At 50.1% G+C, this 17,040-nt stretch overlaps 1 protein-coding gene across 1 annotated transcript in view; it reads right to left on the bottom strand.

The window, feature by feature from the left end:
• Window positions 1-16,451, bottom strand: part of Pkp1 (plakophilin 1) — a 42,846-nt gene extending 26,395 nt beyond the window's left edge. Inside the window, exons 1-2 of the mRNA XM_050147741.1 lie at window positions 15,999-16,451; window positions 6,328-6,434 (exon numbers count right to left, since the gene is read on the bottom strand). Coding sequence (XP_050003698.1) covers window positions 6,328-6,434; window positions 15,999-16,200 — 309 coding nt within the window. The 5' untranslated portion in view covers window positions 16,201-16,451. The remainder of the gene's footprint in view (window positions 1-6,327; window positions 6,435-15,998) is intronic.
• Between the last annotated feature and the right edge of the window lie 589 nt (window positions 16,452-17,040).

Genomic DNA, 17,040 nt, shown 5'->3' with positions numbered 1-17,040 from the left:
ATATACCACAATCAGGTCCTCCTCCCTCTGTGGTACCACGGGCCTGCATAGCGAGCACCCTCCACTTCTCTTCCCCTTGAGAGGTTATCAGCTGGCAAGTATACAAGCTACTCAGGAAAGCTAAGTCAGCTATGGAGGGAGACACATAAAAAGGAAGCTGCCCAACCTAGAAACTTCTCAGGTACAAGCAAAACCACTCTGACGGACTATGGCTTGTCAAGGAGTGCCCGTGCAGGGGCTCCTTAGATGCGGACGTTTGTCATGGGTGAAGTTCCACAGTGGAAGTGCCAGGAGCATCCCCAAAGCGGTGATTAGTTGGCAGAGACATGCCACATCTATCGGGAAGGGTCCCCCCCTGAGCCACCCGTCAACTCTCTCATTTCCCTCCTCTTTCTCTCTGTGGCACATTCTGTCCCTTGGCAAGTAGGATCATTGTCTCTTCTTGTTGGTGATAGCCTGGGGCCTTGGTGGGACCCTCCTATCTCCCAAGGCTGGGTGGGAGTGAGTCACGGGCTGGCAGCAGGGACACTGAGTTGGCAAACACATCAATCGCTCCTTCCTAGAGCAGGAGCCATGCCTGCTTTGGAGCCAGAGCCAGAGTCTACTCTGTAGACTCACCTGGGCTTTGCAAGAAGAGACAGAGGCCAGCGGGCACCGCCAGAGGAACCCAGCTTGCACACCTGGAGAGTGGCACTCAGGGCTGGGAAGAGGAAATGAGGGGTCAGAGCTCTAAGTTAGTGTAGTTACTCATGTCTTCTAGCTGTGGCAAGAGTTAAGTAACTTCCGTTTTCCTGGTGGGAAGAGAAGCTCACAGGAGAGCAGGAAGGAAGTACAAAGCCTTCCCTCACCTGGAGGGTTGAAGCAGAGTCTCTGGGCTAGAGGATCTGCAAGGAGTCCAACCAGAGGGCCACCCACCCAGGTGTGGCTTCAGCCCTGAGGTTCAGAGTCACCAGTGAGCTCTCAAGCTCCATGGAGCCCTATGTTGGTCTTTGGCAAAGAGCTAATCAAAGATTTTCATTCTGAGTTGGAAAACAAATGCCTCTTCAGGTCCCTCACCTTGTGGCTGTCCCATTGAGAGTAGAATCCAGGCCTCCAACTGCTGTATTGGAAGTGTTGTATACATAGCCCTTACTGCTCCGGGAAAGAGATTTTCCTCATTCAGAGACGGAGGCTCAGGCAGATAGATTAAGAACGTGTCTGAAGTCACACAAACAACCAAGTGGAGAGCCAGAATGTGGGCTGAAGTTCCTGAGCCAAGCCTGCAGCTTGTTCCCCTCCATTATGTTATCTTGGGGCACAGCCTCCGTTAACTGTGGATTAGTAAGGGAAGCCTCTTTTTACTGCTCTCGGGACAAAGGGCCCTGCCATGCTTCCCTGGCAACCTCTCTGCACTGTGTGGTCCACAACCCAGTCCTTTGCATAATCCACAGTGTAACTCTGACAGAAGGGGAACCACCAACCCAGAGAACACTGTGCTTGGATCTGCTACTTCCTGCAAAAGTCTAATAATACAGCTACCGTCTTCCTATCTGTACCAGGGGCTCCCACAAGTTGCTTTGGGCCCAGAATGAACAGACTTGGTTCTCTTGTAGGGGAAACTCTCATAGTCCACAAGACTCTGTCATGAAGGGAACAAACAGGAAGGGGCGAGGAGAAAGATCCAGGACAGAGACAGGGGTCTCTATCCTTATGTTCCTGGAGATTCTCACCTCAGGACTACCAAGCTGGATTTAACTGAACATGTCTGTGATTGAATATGGCAACCAGCATGGTTCACCCTGCTTTCAGAACCCCTGGCTGGTATTATCGACATGACTTCTCAACCCTATAGATCAGATCCTGGGGAGGATGAGCAAGATCGATGCAGATCCAAAGGACATGTTACCCAATAAACTCTCAAAACAACTCAATGCTCATGATGTGTTTCTTGCTTTAAACACAGAAATGAAAAGTTTCTGCACTCCGATAAGCCTCTCCGCTGACACAGTAATCCAAATTAGACTAAATTAAAATGAATTAGGAAAACCCCAGGTTTAACAGATACAATGCTCCTGGAGAGGAGATGGGAAAGGAAGACCAGAAAAGTAGGAGGCAGTTTAAGTACCCTGTGGGAGTGAGCATATCTGGGGGAAGGGGTCATCATTTGGCAGGCTTTCTGAGATGCTTCATGGTTTAGAAAGAGATGGGGGAGGGGACTTGGGATGGAACTTCCATGGAACATTCCAGGTTCTTTGAGTCTATGAACTGGCATGAAGCTTCCATCAGAACCTCTTTGGGTCTATAGATGTCGGGGGCTGAGGTGAAGCTTCCACCAGAACAAGAAAAACTCTAGCTGTTCCCAGTACAGACGCATAGGATAGTGACTGTGCACAGCTTTAGAACAGAGTCTCTGTGCTCTCCAAATAGCCCCAGTTCTCTATTCTCTTCACCCTGGTCTGCCTGACCCACAGGAGGGTATTCAAGTCACCACTATACCGACAACTGAGAGGGGCCAAAGGCTTCCTTTTCCCAATTCATAAAAGCTTCAACCTGACATCACTCTGCTTGGGATCAGAGGACATCACTCTGCTTGGGATCAGAGCCCAGTAGGGAGCTCTTATGAAGACTTATTTCAATGCAGGAACCACCTAGGGTACCAGACCTGAGGACACAGGACACATATCTGTGTTTGAATCTCAGATTTAAATTTTTTTCATTATAATTATGTCCCAAACCATTTGTTTGCTGTATTTTACCCCACAAGCTTACTATTACCCCACCCCACCCCATTTAATAAGTATTGCCAAGTAACCAGAGTTTGGGTCTAGGCAGAGAAAATATGCCTATTCCCTTTCTTCTCCTGTTGACAGTAGACTCCCTCAAGGAGAGAGGGCTTGGCTAGAAGACATGGGAAGAGGCATTGAAGGATTCGGATTTGGGGCTCTCTTGTGAGTCCCTCAAACGCAGAGGTTTGTGGAGACTGATACAGTGACTGTCACAAAGAGGATAAGCACCTAGAGCAAAGCCCCCAGGCTAGCAGGCCGTAGGTCAGGGATCTAGGCCGCCATCCTGGTAAACATCTGTGTCACCTTCAGTGAGTAATTCATCCACTCTGGGCTTGAGTTTCCTCAACTGTAAAATGCAAAGCCCACTGCTCTGACTCAGAGACCTGGGACAGCAACAGCCCACCTGAGGTGTCAGGGGTGCGGACACTGCCTCATCGCACAGATCCCTCCCTCTTCTGGAGGCCTGGAGGACTCTGGGGCTCTAATGTTGTCTTCCAGAAAATTCTTGTCTCTGAAGAGGGAGGTTAGAGTGACCCACAGTCCGAAGAGGAATGCTTAGGCAAATGGTTTCCTTTGGACCAGTCTTTTCTTTAAGCCCCTGGATGCTTCTTTAAATGTCAGAATCCCTCCATCTTAAGCTTTGTTCTTGGACTCTTTATATTCAGTTTTCTAGAATGTGCGATACACTTGGTCATAGATGAAATACAAAAGATCTTTTAAATTAGAAGGCTGCTGGTGGTATAAAGTAACACCACCAATTTAAAAATATCATTAAAAGTTTTCTTTTAGAATTGCCTATGGAATCCCTCTATACTTTAAGAAAATGTTTACTCACTAGTGGGAAAGTCTTGGAACTTGAGAATGGTGTGATATTTGGGACTGGAACCAACTCTGAGAAATGAAGTGCTCGAAGTGGGCATTGCTGCTTCTACTATAACACCAGCCATCTTCAGAAAGAAGCCATAAGGCTTCTAAAACACACTCAAAGTAGCGCCTTTTAAAAACGTTTAAGGTTCCCGAAACATTTGAGCAGGGTGTTGGTGTGGTTCTCCAGGACAGAAACAGAAGTCCAGAGATTATCTGTATTCTATTTCTGTTGATCTTCGCTTCTCCCTGCTTGACTGGAAGTTCACTGAGGGCGAAGGGAACCTTCGCTGTTTCATCCACAGTGTACTTCACGTGATGCCGTGCCCAGCCTTTGCTCCATGCCAGCTGGCTGACTGAGTGAATGAATAGGACGCATCTGTAGGAAATGGTCCTTAACCAGCTCATAGAAACTCCTGGGAAAATGCTGACGAGGCTTGTGCCGACGAGCCACACCCTCCTCCTGTAGTCCCTGCCTTGGGCTGCCATATTGGTTTCACCAGAGGGTGGGAAACACAACATTCCACGCTAGTTGTACCGACCATGGGAAAATCCCACAGGGATGGGGTTACCTCACACCGCAGATCATTGCTACCGTTTCTCCCACTCTCCTTCTCTCTCAATCCGGACCCCATTTCATTTTCTTCAGTGCTCAGCTGATTATATGTCTGACTCCAATATCAATTATTCTACTTCCTTTCCGCTCTGCCCTCCCTCCCTCTGCCAAATCCTCGTGTGTGCGCAGCTCTTCCCTGTTCCCATAGCCTCTCCTAAACTGAGAGGAGACGGGACAAGCCTCAGCAGCTACCCTGTCATGAGTCATGTCTGCAGCATTGCCAGCAAAAGGAGTGAAGAAGGATGGGCCTTAGGGCGCGGGGTAGGAAAGGGATTTTCAGTGGTTGTCAGAAAGCGGGCACAAGGAGGTGTGGGGCTGTTTGTGAGCATTAAAAGGCAAGAGAGGTAACTAAGGATTAATTATCTAGAAGAAGATGTTAGAAGGGCACAAGCCACATGAGGTATTTTAGAAACACCCCCTCCCTCATTTCCATGGTTACACTCTCCGTTTGATAACATAGTTAATGTAGCATGATATCAACATGTGAATGAAGTAGAAAAACTGGTACCATCAGTCTCATTTTAGGGAGGCGAAAACTGTTGCCCAGAATGGTTACAAGTTTTATCCAGAGTCACAGAAGAGAGTAGAAACAGCTCAGAAAGCTCTATGCTCTGGCCTGGGAACACGGAACACGTATATTGTTGGCGTGATCACGCACATGTATAATGTTAGCATCATCCACTCGGATCAGTAAGTCCAGTTGTTAGCCTTTCGGGGGTTTTTTAAGCTAATCCCTTTCCTCTGCATTACTAAGGCGTTTTCTGAATCTATGTGGACATCGTCTTTTGTGTTAAAGCCATTTCACATCTATGAGTGCTCTGTAAGCTTATCTGGTTTGATCAGCTAAACTTATATTGTACTGAAAGCGACAACGGATACAACATCCCACCCCAAGAAGGATGAGAATTTGTAGCAGACAGACTGAGTCGTTCTTTAGTATTCAGCTTACAACATTCATGGAAGGTACATCCTCCACAGTCAGCTGCAGCAAAACCGACGAAGAAAGGAAATAAAGCCACAATGAAGGAACGTTACATCCCCAACCCCCCTTCTTTGCACAGGACCCCAGGATCTTCAGCAACTTGGAGTGACATCTGTGATCATATGTTTAAAACAAAATGTTGCTGATCCTGGAATCCCCAGAGGACGCAACCACGGCTTTGCGTGGAGGCACATTTTTTTTAGCCCTGAACCGCACATAAGACTTTCCGAGAGCAATGCAGGTTAGAGGTGAAACTAGCAAAAGTAAAACACAGAGCTCATGGAATTTGAGGACTCTGGGACGCCTTGGCTACTAGTGTCCCTGGTTTAGGAACAGGACGAGTAAGTACTGCTTTGTCTGGTTTACCCCAGCACCTGCCGTGGTGCTATATACAGAGCCCGGCCCCGCAGGTCTCTGCTCAGCAAACGGGCAGGTGGGTGGAGGGTGTTGAGGAAGACGGCCAGAACCGGATTAAAGGATCTAGAATTATCTCCACCCACATTAATTTTTTTAAACCTTACAAATTGTAATCTGTTTTTTATGTATATTAGTTCATTTAATCTTGACAATAACCCAAGAAGACTTTGTTATATCCACTTTGTTTGTGATGAACTTGGGACCCGGAAGTGGAAACCCAAAGATACATGCTCAGGGCCTGAGCTTCAACCCAAACATCTCTGACTAGTAAAATCAAGCAGAGCTCGATTGCAAGCCAAGGCAGCCTTGTCAGAAGTTGCTGCAATGGACATGATCTCCTGGTCTCAGGGGACCTTTGGGATCCTTCTTTGACCATCAGTACACACGAAGAGGGAAAACACTTCATGATTTCCCTAAAAGGAAACCCCTGTGCACAAAGAACCTCCAGGATTCAGACTTTTCACTTGAGATACCCAGAAATCCCCAGTCAGCATCAAAGGAGACGGCGCAGAGTTAGTTCCCTGTGAGGCAATGGCCAACCTAATAGCCATGGTCAGACCTGCAGCCCTCATTTACTGACTGAAGTCTGAGTTTCTCTTTCTGAGCAACCGGTGAAAGCTTTCTGCACCCCAGACCGTGCTAGCAGATATTCTAGATCTTCCCAAGTGGAAGCAGTTCCTTACCGGATATCCCCACGAGCCGTTCCCCGCCTGGAACTTGGAGAAGTAGCTGCTTCTGCTTGTGGTCCCATAGTTGTTGTAGTTGTCGGCCAGCCCGTCATACATGGAACCTGGAGGGCAGAGTAGGGAGGTTAGGGCAAGGATGACCATCATCTGCACCCCTCCCTGCTCCCGCGCTGTCACCCACATCCAGGGTCACCACCTCCATGGACAGAAGCAGTGTGAGTTCCTGGGGAAGGGTGGAGAATGGCTAGTCATCTACTGGCCAAGCCCTTCTCTCTCCATATCCTCCATAGCCAGGGCTCAGCAATAAGCCACGAAACTGCCACAAAGACAGTTCTTAGATCCCTTGGAAGATATTGAGACCTACAGTTCAGGATCGGGCCTGGAGAGCCTTGCAGAATGGTAGTTCCAGCACAGGGAATCACCAGTCCCAGTCCGTGTTCCACAAAGATGAGCTTCCCATTAGGGGGAGGAAGGCAGGGTCTCGACATCTCAGGTCCAGAGCCGCAAGGTCAGAGCCACACAGTAGTGCACACTCTTTCAGTCCACTCCTGTCAGGACTGTGAGTTCCACCCTGAGCTCAGCCCCCACAGGTGATCAGGTAACCTGCCCCTTCCTTCTCTGAGGTCCTCCCGCTGGTAAAGGGGGAGCAAAGATCAACCTCAAAGGCCCAGTGAGGATTAATTAATGTTTTCACAGTGCTTGGAGATCCACAAATGACAGGCTCTGAGGGAGGACAGAGTGTCATTAGGGTTATTAGCGGCAAAGTGGCTTTGAATTACAAAAAGCAGACTGGATTTGAGGTTCGTGGCAGGGACGGATCTTCCTTCTTTCTTTCACAGAATGGCAGGGAGTGGGCAGGCCTACAACGCAACCCCAACTTCAAGCAAGTATGTCTGTTTGAGATCCTAATGTCATGAAACACAGCTCACTGCGACATGTCATTCTCTATGTTGAATCTGTCTTCTCTTCTGGGCTACAGCTACCATGTTCAACCCATCTTTCAAAGCAAGGCTCAAGGCCTCATCTCCTTCAGGAATCCCCAATCAAGACAATCTCTCTAGTCTCTGCTACATATATCCTGCCCTTGTACTTCAAGTCATGTGCTGCCTAGTGTCCACATTTCCTTGGTTTACATTGAGAATTCTATAAAAGCTCAGCCGTGGTTCTCTGGCCTGTATATCCATAGCAAGGCTTGCTTACTCTCACCTAATGTGTCCTCTGGGTGAGCAGGCAGAACCTTCTGACAGGGATGTGCAGGATGTGTACCCCAATCTCTGAAATGATACCTGGAATCCCCCATCAGAAATCCTGTCTAGGTAGGAGGGGCCAGGACCTTGATGTCCCTTGAATCCATTAGCCCTTAGACTTTGGCCACACCCACACAGCTCTAGGTCACTTCCTGGGAACCAAATTGTCTGCCCTGGGAACAAGAACAAGATAGGTATTTCAGAATCAGGCCAGCATCCTGCTTAGGGCCATCTCCTCTGTCCAGTTCCAGGCCCATAACAAAGGACATTTCCTTGATTCCCCTTCCTCATCTTGGAGGGTGAACGGGACTTAGGGATATTGACTGTGACAATCACAGTTTGCTCCAGCAGCCTAACTGTTGAAATTGGTCCTGGCTTGGCCCTCAGGTTTTCCCTGGGTCTCAGCTTCTTTTTCTGTAAGAAGCAGTTTCTCTGTGTCCTAAATGGTCCATACACCCCCAGAGCTCTGTGGTTATAGTGGCATCCCGAAAACCTTCTCTAAGATAAAGTTCAGCTTCCAGGGAAGATGGGCAAGCAAGTAAGACTCACTCACCTCCTCTGCCTCCTGCCCCAGGGTCATTTCAGGGGCTTTTCCATCCACAGAACCCCAGAATTCTCATCCCCAGCATCCTCGGATGCTGCCTGACCCACAGAGCCTCCTACTGACTACCAGCCCTCTGCGGCTACAGCAAGTTGGCTCCCGCCCCTGTCCAAACTGCAGCTGCTCTTCTGGATAGACTGTGTTTTCATAGGGAACAAGGAGACTCCTGTGGGCTCGGTTACCAGAGAAAGGGCCACAGCCAGGCAAAAATACCATCAGAACTCCAAGGAGCTGACATCCAGGTCTCGCCCGCCTTGATCCAGCCCATGTCCATCATCTCTTCTAAAGTTTGGCAGGCCAGTGTCTGCTTGGCTCTCACCTCTTGAGCAGGCATTTCTCCCCAAAGGGCAGGTATGGGTCAGCCAGCTACTTCCAGGTGGAAACTCTGGGGTGGTGACAGATACTTCAACAAAGCCCCAGGGAGGCCTCCTACTTTAAGAACCATCTCCCGGAGGCTCCCACCCAGGCCCCCACCCCCGCGGGAGGGAATCTACCAGCATGACCTGACGCCCACAGGTCATATAAGCCCTTCTCACGCCCTTCACCAGCCTGGCTGCCCTCTTCTACGTTCTCCAAGAGAAGTAGGAACTGTGCCATGGAGGCAGATATGGACACGTGGACACGTGGACAGAAGGAAGCGGAGGATGCAAGGCTCTATAATTCCCAGAGCTAGTCCCCATGTCTCATGGTGACTCAGGCGAAAACATCTCTGTCCTGCACTTCCCACTTGGTTGGTTCCTTCCAGGCAACTCCTAAAGGTGTCCTCCAAACCCTACCTTCAATTAGGGGGCTGCTTGGCTCCCCGGGAGAGTGAGGCCGCCATGATGCCAGCCAGCACAGCTTTTCTGGCAGAAGGTATACGCTCTGCTGCAGGGACTGCGAAGGTGGAGAGGAATCCAGAGATGTGACACATTTGGGATCACACCTAGCAGCAGTCAGGAGTAGAGGTGAGCGTTCTCTGTGACACTGCTGCTCGTACACAGAAGCCACTTCCTCTCTCCTGACCCCAGGGTGAGGGGATGGTAAGTCAAGTTCAACAGCAAGAACATGGAACTCCCTGACAGTGTAGCCATGATAGCTCGCTCTCCACCTGGTCTCTCTACTTCTCCCAGACTCACTCCTAGGAAGCCTTTCTGGGCTAGCTATACTTGCATCTGCTATATTTCTAGTTCGTGCCTCTACCTCTTACTACTGGGCACTCCGGGCACTATAGAAAGCTCCTCTTTCCCGGGGATTCTGCACTAGGCACTGTTCTTGTTGTGGCTTGGCCTAGTTGGCCTGAGCAGGACATTTTGGTAGCATGTTTCTCTCCTGTCCAGTCCCATGGGAAAGGTACTCTGCTATCTAGGGGCTCAACACCTCCATTGAATACCAAATGGAATTAGAGTCTTAGAATTCTACCAGTCAGGGCCTCCTCTATCCCAAAGGTTCTCGGAGGGTAGTGCTAATTGGACTAAGAGAGGGGGTTGCATGAAATTACAGTTGTTCAAGCCCACCTCCTTCAGAAGGATTCTCTGCCCTGGGAGTGAAGGGAAAGGGTGGACATCTGTTCACCCCTCCGAATCATATTTTCCTTCCTGACAGGCGTCCGCCTTCCCACTGTTCTCTACAAGGATGTATTCGCCACGAGCAAAAATGACGGCGACTTTCTCAGTGAAGCTGGCAGCCCTCTCAACATGGGCACTATGGGGACACATCTGCCTGTACGCAGAACCCCAACACCTTAGAACATCGAGGAATGTTTCTGTTCTACACGCAGTGTGAGTTGCTTGTCTCAGTCCATGTCACCGTAAAATTTTAGGTGAAGCCATGTCAGTCTTCTGTACCAAGGACAGCTGTCCCATGATCATCCTCCCTTCTGTGCCCCGTGTCATGTGGGCAATCTTTGGAAGGCAGGCTCACATAGGAGGGGCAGCTCATTCTTCTCCACTTGCAGGCTTTCAAACAGGTCACACACCCTGCACTTGAGGTACTCTTTCTCTTCTGGAGCCACCCCCCCCCCTCTGCGTTCAATATCCTGTACGAAACGCAGCTACAGATCTCACCCACCTCTTCATCCCAAACCTTCATCCCAATCCCATCAGCCCTGGGTCCAGTGGCTGTGCTTGCTCTATCTGTTCTGGCTGGTATGTTTCCTGGAGTGTGGAGCCTGTACAAGTGTGTGTGTGTGTGTGTGTGTGTGTGTGTGCACGCGCGCGCATCCATGTACCTCTGTATACCCTTTTCCCAGAAAACTGGAAGCTCCTTAAGCAAGGGACTTTGTACTTAAACTAGATTCATGTAACCTCCAACCCCAGGTCTAGCTTCTACAACAAAAAGGACCTCGGGACACAGTTTGCCTGAACAACAGGCAGCCCTCGGGGGCAGAGGACACCTGAAACTCCTCTACTTCCCTTCTCCTCAATCGCTCTGCTTTAATAAACTGGACTTGTCAGAGGGAAGTTTCTCTGGAAATCTATATCTCTAGGCTGATGTGTCTTCTTGCTTCTTCTATACCTGAATCAAGTTCACCTATTCCTCAATAGACAGATCTCAAAAAAAAAAAAAAAAAGCCTACAGTCTTTCAGCTTTAAAAAGACGTCTCCCCCCCCCCCCCCCGAGCTCTCTTTATCCATGGTACCCACAGCTAGGGCCACAGACAGAGACATTTAAATGAGACAATAATATGTCTGCAAATGCGTGACACTACCCTCTCACAAGACATTCAGGAGCCAGGGAGGAATGAACTGTGAGAATGGATGGTCATGTGTCCCAGTAGGACTTGGGCTAGCCTGCTTCCTAAGCATCTTCCTGGCCACAGGAGACACTGCCAACTGCTTCTTCTCCTTCTTTGGAGCTCCCAGGATCCCAAAAAGGACAAACAACTCAATAAAACCTCATCAAGCACTCTGCTGTGGTTCTTGGTCTTTTCCTGGGCTACACACGCAACAGAAAGGCCAAAGTACATTACGCTGTGTTCACTAGGAACCCTCTCCTCAGCCTCATAGAGTTTCTGCAGGCTCTGCCTAGCAATGGTTAAGGCCAGCTCTGACAGAGCCTGCTCTTTCCGATGGTATCTGTATGGCCACTAGCAAACCCACACATGGGTGGTGCATGTGAGCTTTCTGTGGAAACAGACCCGGCATAGGCAGGATGGTGGGTGAGAGTAGGCAAGGACCAGAAAGGACCCCATCTGTGGTCAGGAGTAGAGTCCATCACTAGCAGCCACTCCATTAGGGGAGCATGTCCAGTACTACAATCCTCGTGCTGGTTTGACAGGAGTGAAGGGTGGGGACTGGGACCACAGCTCCAAACTTTGCTACACAGCAGAATCAGCTGAGGATTTAGAGTTCCACTTCCTGTGTCACCCTCCATACTGACAGGACCTAGGTACTGTTTTTGTAAAAATTCCCAGGTCATTCCAGCCAGCAGCCAAGTTTGAGATTAGCGGATGAGAACTTTACATTTGTGTGCTAGCTGGGATGCAGGGAGTCAGGACAACTAGGAGGCCTGGAGAGCGGGACATCTGCAGAGAGTTTGGGCAAAGCCTTTCCAGAGGGAGGGAACCGTAAATCTAGCTCCAAAGGGCACAAAGCACTTTTGATATGATCTTACCCAATTCCTAACAGCTGCAGAGACCCAGAGAAAGGCAGTGACTTGCCCAAGACAGCATAGTAGAGAACAGTAATAGCCAAGCTGGATTCCTGCCACAGTTCAAGCTGCAAGGTGTGGTGAGTGTACATGCCTAGGCTATGTGCTATGTGTGTATCAGTGCATGTGCATGCACAGGATGTATTGTGTGTGTCTCTGTGGATATATGTAGATGGTAAATGTGTGGAAATATGTTGGTAATGTAAAATATCTGCACATATACATACGTGCATGCACTAAATGTATGCAAGCAAGTGTATACTCATGAGTGTGGTGTTTGTATGCATATGCACATGTATATTGTATTGTGTATGAGCATGTGTCACATGTACATATAAGTGGGCATATGTGTGTATATTCATGTATATCAGAACATGTGTATATATGTAATTGTGTGTGTCCGTGTGTATAGAGTAACTGTACGTCTACAACATGTATATCTGTGTAAAGAATGTATGTACATGTATATAACACAAACCTACAAAGAATATCAATAAGGATATCTGACATCCTTCCATGTTATTATGGTCAAGCATCCTATACCTTCTAGAAATCATATGCTTCCACAGAAGCACTTTTTAGCTTTTTAAACCCAGATTAAATGACACATTAGTATTTAAAATCAGGGAGGGCAGCCCACCAAGCAGGTTACCTGGCAGTGTGGTCACTGCTCCCTCAGTCTACCCTTCAAGATATTTTTACAAACTCTGCCAATGATGGGATCCAGGGAAACAAACAGTGTTTGCTACAAAACACCCTGAGATAGGCCACATTTTTGCATGTGTTGTAACAGGTCAACAGAAATACTGGCTAAAACCCCGACTTCAAGCCAAGAATGGTAAAGAAACAGAATTAGTTCATTTGAAGTTTAATTAGCATGTTTTGCCTCCGGAACAAGCTTAAACACAAATGCCCTTTACACATCTCTCAGCTCCACTTAGCGCCCGAGAAAACAACTCCACCGTGATGTTAGCCTGTAGTCCATGGCCAGGGAAGGATAACTTTCAAGAGAGGAATGAGCAGAGTTTTCCTCGGGCAGGGGATCGTGCTGAGATACAGACAAATACAAACACGCATGTCACCAAAGGCAGGGCCGCCCAAGGCTGCCCTTTCACAGCTCAGAGGAGCTGGTGGGAAGCTTGTAAGCGGAGCAGGCACCCCCACGAGTTTAGTCAAACTCCAATTTCTGAGCACAGGGAATAAAGACTCTGTGTTTCAGTGGGAAGTACCACTTCCGAGAAGGGAGAACTTCTGGCCCGAGTTGGGAATTTAGAATCACAGACATCTAAGTATGCAACATCATGCAGTTCAAATGCTGGCTGTGCGGGATTCTTTGGGAGAAGCAGTAGAGGGGGGCCTCTTTTATGGAACTTTGTGTGTGCCCTGTATGTCTGGTGTTGCTCTTGAATCAAATGAGATGTGGGGCAAGCTGTACGAAGAGATTCCAGATGAGTTGGGTAAGTCTGGAAGGCATAACTGGTTGACAGTCCTTCACCCCCATAGCAAAGATCACCGTCAACAACCAGGGGGCTTCCCCCACCCCTAGGGACATCAATAACCCCTAGCAAAGACCTCTTGCTGAGCAGGTTTGACATCCCCACCCTCCCCCATCCCACCACAATTTGCTTATTTCCCACACAGTCAGGAAGAAAACACAAGAAGAGATACCCTGAGAACATAGGAAAGCAATTTCAAGGCCAGTTCCAACTGGTAGATAGCTACCTCCCTCTGCATAATCTCCAGCCCTCCTGGGGACTTCATGACCAAGCTGAAGAACCTCATCTACCATGAATCAAGAGGGAACAGGTAGAGATGTGGCTTTAAATAGTGCCAGATTCTTTCTCCAGCCCGTAACAGCTCAACCCCCCATCCTTAAAATAACAAGGTGACAACAGTGGAACTGGTGGACAAGGGTCTGACCAGGACTGTGGGTAAATGTCCCTGATTGTTCACCAGGGGCACAAGGAGCAAGTGGCTATTCTGCCAAGTAACCCTTTGGGCTGGGGCAGCCTTCTTTAGAGCTGGGTTCTAACCAGAGTCTCCCTGGATATGAGGCCAGGAGCTCAAGACCCATTGAAACCATGGCTTTGTTCCAGAAGGAGACTATCTGAGAAGTCAAGTGTCCAGGGGCAGAGGACTTCCACAGCTGCCAACTGGTCTCTGCCAGAATGGAAAGCAGGCTCCTGGCATGGAAATCACCAGGAGAAAGAGAGAGCAGAGTGGCCCACGAAGCAAATACAGAATGCTTGGGCGTTTCGGCTGAAGAGGACGGAGAAATCTGATGAAAACAAAGCCAGACAAACCAGACACACCAGGTTCAAGTGCCCCAACCGCCTATTCCAGCTGGGAAAACTGGCCCCCTTTGGGAACCTCCCCAGAGGCTGAGGTTAGAGGAGACACACCTACAGGGCCAGTCTCAGGCGGGCTACCGGACAAGTATGCATTAGGAGGCATCAGAGTCAGCCCTAAGCCTGCGCCTGGCTGGATCCCCTTGGGGGACCTTTGGTAGAGACACCATCTTATGGTTACCCACAAAAACCAAGCTAGAAGCAGCATTCTGAGACGACAGGGTTCATCCTGATGGGGAGAAAGGACGATGGGCCACGCACCCAGTTTGACATGTTCCTGGCCCTATGGGCCCGGAGTTGAGGCTGGTGGAGCTGGGTGGAAAGGGGCAAGGTTAAGCATGTGCCAGCGGAGAGTGGGTGGCCTTAAGCTGTGCCCTGGGCTGTGGCTGGATGAAGCCCTTTGTCACTCCAAACCTGCTTTCAAATGAAGCTAGTAAGCAATGACAAAGGCACTAAATAAAAGGGGAGAGAGGCCAGGGAGTGCGCATCTGTAGGGCAGGAGCCAGGAGCCCAGACAAGGGCAAAGGGCACCCAGAACAGCGAAGCCTTTTGGTGTGGGAGGTGGCAGAGTCAGCTGACAGCCATTTTCTCTCCCTCGGTGCTACAAAGAGTTCGCCAGGGAACAGAGGGGAAAGAACACATGCCCGGGGCAGAGAGTTTGGGCCTGTGGGCACACTGGAGAACTGGCAAGCCCATCTACTTTGTCGCTCGCCCCTGCCCCTCACTGTCTCCTAGGTCTCTGCTAAGCATGCTCTACTTGACCTGGACTGGTTCACACTGCGCCCTCTTACTAGCATTTTACTCAATTTGGCTAAATAATAAAAATAAAGGAACACATAGTTTTGCTGATTATGTTTGATAACCAAAGGTTGGCGTATTTCTCACTGAGAAGTCTTTGTATGAAAATTTTACTCTAAAATGTCTACATTAACAGCTGTCAGGTATACTCTCCTGGCCTCTCCTAATCTAAGACCTTGTCACTCACAGACCCTGGGATGAGGACAGGACTGGAAGCCCAAACCAGTGAAGTCGGCTCAGCTGAGACTATGAATGTTCTGCTCCCCTACCCCAGCCCGTATTCACTTCCCGTTTCACACTGTTTGCTACTTAAGCTGGGTCAGGAGAAGGGGGCTCTGTATTAGCTATTAGAGAAAGGGGGCAGGTACCTGGACCCCCTTCCTTGCCATAGGAACACTGGCCCTATGATAGACTTCTAATAGATTTGCATCTTTCCAGTTTGGTTCCAGAGTCCAGGTAAAGTGGCAGGGAGCCCCAGGGACTAGTTGTGGGAGGAGGTGGCCCTGCCTCTTTCCTTATCCCATAGTGCCTCTCCTAAATCCAAACTCCATCACAGTAACTCAGTCACTCTTTTTTTCCCACCGCACACACCACCTCCACCAGGGAATGTTGTCCCTCTGCGCCTGGGTGGAAGCTGGAGGCTAAAGGTTCCGGTGATTGCAAAGCCTGGGAAAGGTAGCGTGAGCACGCTAGGTCTGGGACTTCGGGACAAACATTTCAAGTTAATACGGGTTTGGTACCCCCAGAGCAGGACTGGGAAAAGAGAGCCCTCTGGATTCAAGTCTCTCTCGAAAAGTACTCCCAGCAATGCCCCCCCTACGTGAGCTATCCATCTTGACCCGCAGCGTGCTCTCCTGACCCACAGGGTGGACTCACTCCCAACCGTGTCCCCCAGTGAGCTACCCAGCCTGACCCACGGTGCGTTCGAGCTCCAGCAGCAGGCTAGCAGGAGGCGGGCGAGTCCACCCTGTGGCAATGACCTGAGAGCCGGGCTGTGGTCACCGGCAGATAGGAGCACATCCCGTGGGCGCCGCGCGCCTTTACCTCGGTTGGAGTGGCTCAGGGTGGACGACTGCGAAGACTTGGACTTCTGTCGTTTGACAGTCATCATCACCTGCTCCTGCACACGCTGCCTGCCCGACGTGCCGGTCTTCATCTTTTGATCGGAGGGCAAAGCCAGCGTGGAGTTGTCCTGGTCCTGGAAGCATTCGTACGCCAGCGCGGTCTTGAGTGGCGAGTGGTTCATGGCGACGGTGGGCACGGGCCGGGGGAGCCAAGAGGCGCGGGGTGCAGTGCAGCGGGGTGCGGGCGCGTGTTCTCTTCTCAGCGGCTCCCTATGGCCATAGAGCACTGGTCCGCGAGAAGGCTCCCGGCTGCTGCTCCTGGCGCCTCCGCCCCGGCTCGTCCCTCCGCAGGCACTGGCGGGACCCGCCCTCCGTCAGACAGGATATACCACCCCTGCCCTGCACCACCCACTCCGCCGGCTGCCGCACAGACGCGAAGTGCAGGGCACTGCCTCTGCCGGGAGGGCGCTGGGGTGTGTTTGGGGCGGGGGGAGTGCCCGGTGTGCAAAGTTCCCAACCTAGTCCTTCCTCTCTCCTTCCTCTACGGTCCAGGGGAAACGCCCCTAGGTCCTGCTCACACCGGCTCCAGGAGAAAGTGTGTGCTCAGCTCAGGGCCGAGGGGGACCTCTGTCGAGGAAAAGGGAGCTTTTCTTGCTCAGCTCCCCGTCTTGCTGCCCCCTAAAGCGAGGTGCCCCTCAAGCATTGAGGCCATGGCAGAGAGCAGCCCTGTGCCGTGGGGGCTCCCAAGTTGATAGTTGAAGTTTCTCTCTCAGTTTTACAAGGGCAACCCATTCCACTCCACTGCAGCCTTCAGCTTGAAGGCAGTAAAGTCGAGGCAGGGGCAAAGCAAGACAAACCCTGCAAAGCAGCACTTTTGACACTTGTGGCTATACCCACCGCAGAAATCGTGTCAGCAGTGGGTCTTCTCTCAAGTATCATATACTACCCCTATAACAATGCCGACATCCAATAGGCACGCAAGAAAAGTTAAGATAAACTCTAATTCGAAACCCATTAAGACC

This window comes from Alexandromys fortis, unplaced genomic scaffold (genome assembly GCF_014885135.2).
Source record: "Alexandromys fortis isolate MF-2015 unplaced genomic scaffold, M_Fortis_MF-2015_v1.1 scaffold_58, whole genome shotgun sequence".
Lineage (NCBI taxonomy): Eukaryota > Metazoa > Chordata > Mammalia > Rodentia > Cricetidae > Alexandromys > Alexandromys fortis.
This window is presented reverse-complemented; position numbering and strand designations above follow the sequence as displayed.